The following is a 3,239-nucleotide window of genomic DNA, read 5'->3' as shown; positions in this document are numbered from 1 at the left end:
AGCCCGTGTCCCGGCACCCTCGTGGCACCCGTCCCGCAGCCAGACAAAGGCAGCAAAGAGTGAGGGTGAAACCGGAGCCCTTTATTTGTGTCCTCAGAGGGGCTGGGGGAGGAAGAGGCCAGCGCAGCCAAGCAGCTGCTGGGCTGGAGCCAGAGCAGGGGCAGAGAGAGAAAGGGAGGAGGAGGAGGAGGAGGAGGAGAACAGGCTCCGAGCACGGTCAGTGCTGAGGCAGCACGGGGGAGCCTTGCTGCGCACCCGTGGGCTGTGCCAGTGGGGAAGGAATGTGTCCTGTGCAGCTGGGGGGGGACAGCTCTGCTGTGGGTTGGCACCTCTACAGTGACACCTGGGTTATTGCTTAGAGAAAGGTCCCCCGTTTGGCTTACTGCTCAGGAAAAATGATCCACAATTTGGTTATTGCTCAGAGGATCCATGTTCAGGTTACTGCTCAGCTCAGAGAAATGGATCCATGGGGCAGCAGGGACGCTCCCAGGAAGCTGAGGAAGCTGAGAAGAGGCTGGAGAGGGAGGCAGCTCCCTGCCTGCTGCTGGAAGGCACAACTTGGGCATTGGTCTTTAGGGATTTGGGAACTGGTCCTGAGGGCAAAGAGGGGCTGTGCTGGCACAGAGTGGCCCCAGACAAGAGCAGCTCAGCCTCTCCCACCTGCAGAGCTGCCCTTGGACTGCATACGGAGTCAAACTCCGGTGCTGGGAGAGCAGAGAGGTGGCAGGAGAGGCAGATTCCCAGGGCCTCCCACTGCCAGGCACCTGAGAGGAGAGCAGGAGGGCTCCTGCCCAAGGCACTGTGGCATTGCTGAGCCAGTGAGGGGCCAGGCCTGTGCTCCCTGAAAGAAGAAATGGCTGAGCCCACAAAGAGTTGCTGGAGCCAGAGGAGTGCTGGAGGAACTGGAGGAGTGGTGGAGAAACTGCTGGAATGAAGCTGGAGGAACTGGACGAGTGGTACTGGAGGAACTGGAGGGATGCTGGAGGAACTGGAGGATTGATGCTGGGGGAACTGGACGAGTGGTGCTGGAGGAGTGGTGCTGGTGAGCCACAGGGCTCACAGGACGATCTTGAAGGAGCTGCAAGAGACACAACAGGTTCTGCACCTCCCCGCTGGGCCACACAAAGAGTTTGCGAGCACCCAATGCCAGAGGGACCCATGTTCCCACGTGGGAGAGGCTCTGCAGAGCCAGCTTGGGATGCAGCTCACTCTGCCATTATGGCAGACCTGGCACAGGACAGCCCTGCCCTCCTGCCACCATGAGCTCTGCCCCAGCTCAGCAAGTGAGGCAATGAACCCTCAGACAGACCCCGGGACAGGCTGTGCTGCTGGGCACCGCCGCACCTGGCAAAGTCTGGGGAGCGGGAGACGACGTGCTGGAACTCAGAGAGGTTGATGGTGCCGTCCTTATCGATGTCAGACTCCTCCAGGATCTGAGGGGAAAGGGCATTGGTGAGCTCTGTGCCTGGGGCTGTGCAGTGTCCATGCCCTGCCCGCACTCACATTTTGGATGAGCTGCTCCATCTCCACCCTGCTCAGTCAGGACTCCTCGCCCTGCCCCGTCAGGCAGTTCACCAGTTGCTCCAGGTCCTTCCTGTCCAGAGTCCCATCGTTGTCAAAGTCTGTGGGGACAGGAAAGGTACCTTTTGGCAGGGCCACAGAGACCCCAGAGAGTCACAGGCACCAGCACTGCGCAGCTCCATGCACATCACTGTGCCAAAACAGCCATTCCCACAGGGAGTTCCTAAAGCCACCATTCCCATGGGCAGCTCTCCTGAATGTGAATTCATCCCCCACCTCCCCTCTCCCTGAGGTGCAGGGACCCCAGGAGACAGCAGCAGCCCCCAGCCTTACCAAAGATGCATGGCAAGGAAGTCTTCAAAGGACATGCTGTTGTCCCCAGCCTCCGAGGTGGAGAACACATGGCAGATCCGGTGCTGGAAGGGGTTTGCCTGTGGACATGGGAACGGCTCAGGCAGGGCTGGGCTGGGCTGGCTCCCTCCAGCACATACCGGCTGTGGCTGCTGCTCCAGCAGCTGAGCAGGTGCCCCACTCTGGCACCAGTCTGGCACCCAAGGCACAGCTGAGCCTGTCCTGTGCCTCCTGGGATGCAGCCCTGCACTGCAGGGATCCCTGGGATCCTCCATGGCACAGCAGGAGGAGGATCCCCGAGATCCTCAACAGCTCAGTGGGGATGAGGAAGCTGTTTGTTGGCACAGTTGAGGGCAGAGCCTTGGCACGGTGTGGTCACGGTGGATAAACCGAGGCCCTGCCCAAACATGCCCACACCCGGGAGCAGCAGCGTCCTGTGTGTGCCAGGCACCGTACCCGCAGCTCAGGCAGTGTCAGGATGTGGCTCTTGGGAACCCGCGCGGAGCAGGCGTTCTCCCGCTCCTCCTTTGGCAGCAGTTCACTGAACCTCTTGTAGGCACTTGAAGAGGAAAGAACAAGAGTGGCTCTGTGGTGCTGGTGGGATGGCAGCAGCCCCTCTGGGCACCGGCAGCGCTTCCCAGCGCCAGGCGGGTGTGTGCCGGCCCAGGGGGTGCCACAGCTGCTCCCAGGGCCAGGGAGAGGAGCCGGCCTGGTGCTGCCCGTCCCAGGGCTGGAGATTCAGAGGGGGCTCGGGGTGACCTCACAGCCCCCACCCCGCTCGTCAGGGCGGGCCTGAGGCCCCGGGAACGTGGGGGACCAGGGGTCTGCACCCACATCCCGCCCCACGGGCGGCACTTACAGCAGGATCTCCTGCTTGCTCAGGAACGTCAGCTCCTGCGGGAAGAGTGCGGGTCAGTAACGGGCACCGAGATCAGCGCCGGAGTCAGCACCGGGCACCGGGGTCAGCACCGGGGTCAAGAACCGGCACCGGGGTCAGCACCGGGCACCGGGGTCAGCACCGGGGTCAAGCACCGGCAGCGGGGCCAGGGCCTGACCGGGGGCAACGCAGCCCCGGATTCCTCGGCCTGTGGGCAGCTGCCCCCGGGGGCCGCGCCGCCGCCCGTGTCCCCACGGCGCCGCCCCTCTCCCCGGTGCCGGTGCCGGTGCCGGTGCCGTACCTGGTACTCGCCCAGCGCGTCCCGCGGCAGCAGACTGGCCGAGCCGCCCATGGCGCCGCTTCCGCCGCCCGTCACTCACCCGCTGCCGTGGCAACGCCCCGCCCCGCGGCCAGACAGCCACGCCCCCCGTCCCGCGGAGCCCCGCCCGCCCGGCGGACACCGAGGCCGCGGGTTCGCGGCTGAGCCCGC

General features: G+C 64.2%; 1 protein-coding gene across 1 annotated transcript; it reads right to left on the bottom strand.

Annotated features, from left to right (window-relative positions):
* Window positions 1-60: 60 nt before the first annotated feature.
* CIB1 (calcium and integrin binding 1) lies at window positions 61-3,175 on the bottom strand. The gene is given in 7 exon segments (XM_027897159.1): window positions 61-1,078; window positions 1,345-1,433; window positions 1,504-1,673; window positions 1,862-1,952; window positions 2,329-2,431; window positions 2,732-2,766; window positions 3,051-3,175. Coding segments are annotated over 7 exon segments (561 nt in total). The 5' UTR covers window positions 3,102-3,175; the 3' UTR covers window positions 61-1,056.
* Window positions 3,176-3,239: the final 64 nt, after the last annotated feature.

Source organism: Empidonax traillii, unplaced genomic scaffold, assembly GCF_003031625.1.
Source record: "Empidonax traillii isolate 1590-97213 ecotype Southwest subspecies unplaced genomic scaffold, ASM303162v1 scaffold532:size433792, whole genome shotgun sequence".
In the NCBI taxonomy this organism is placed as follows: Eukaryota; Metazoa; Chordata; class Aves; order Passeriformes; family Tyrannidae; genus Empidonax; species Empidonax traillii.
This window is presented reverse-complemented; position numbering and strand designations above follow the sequence as displayed.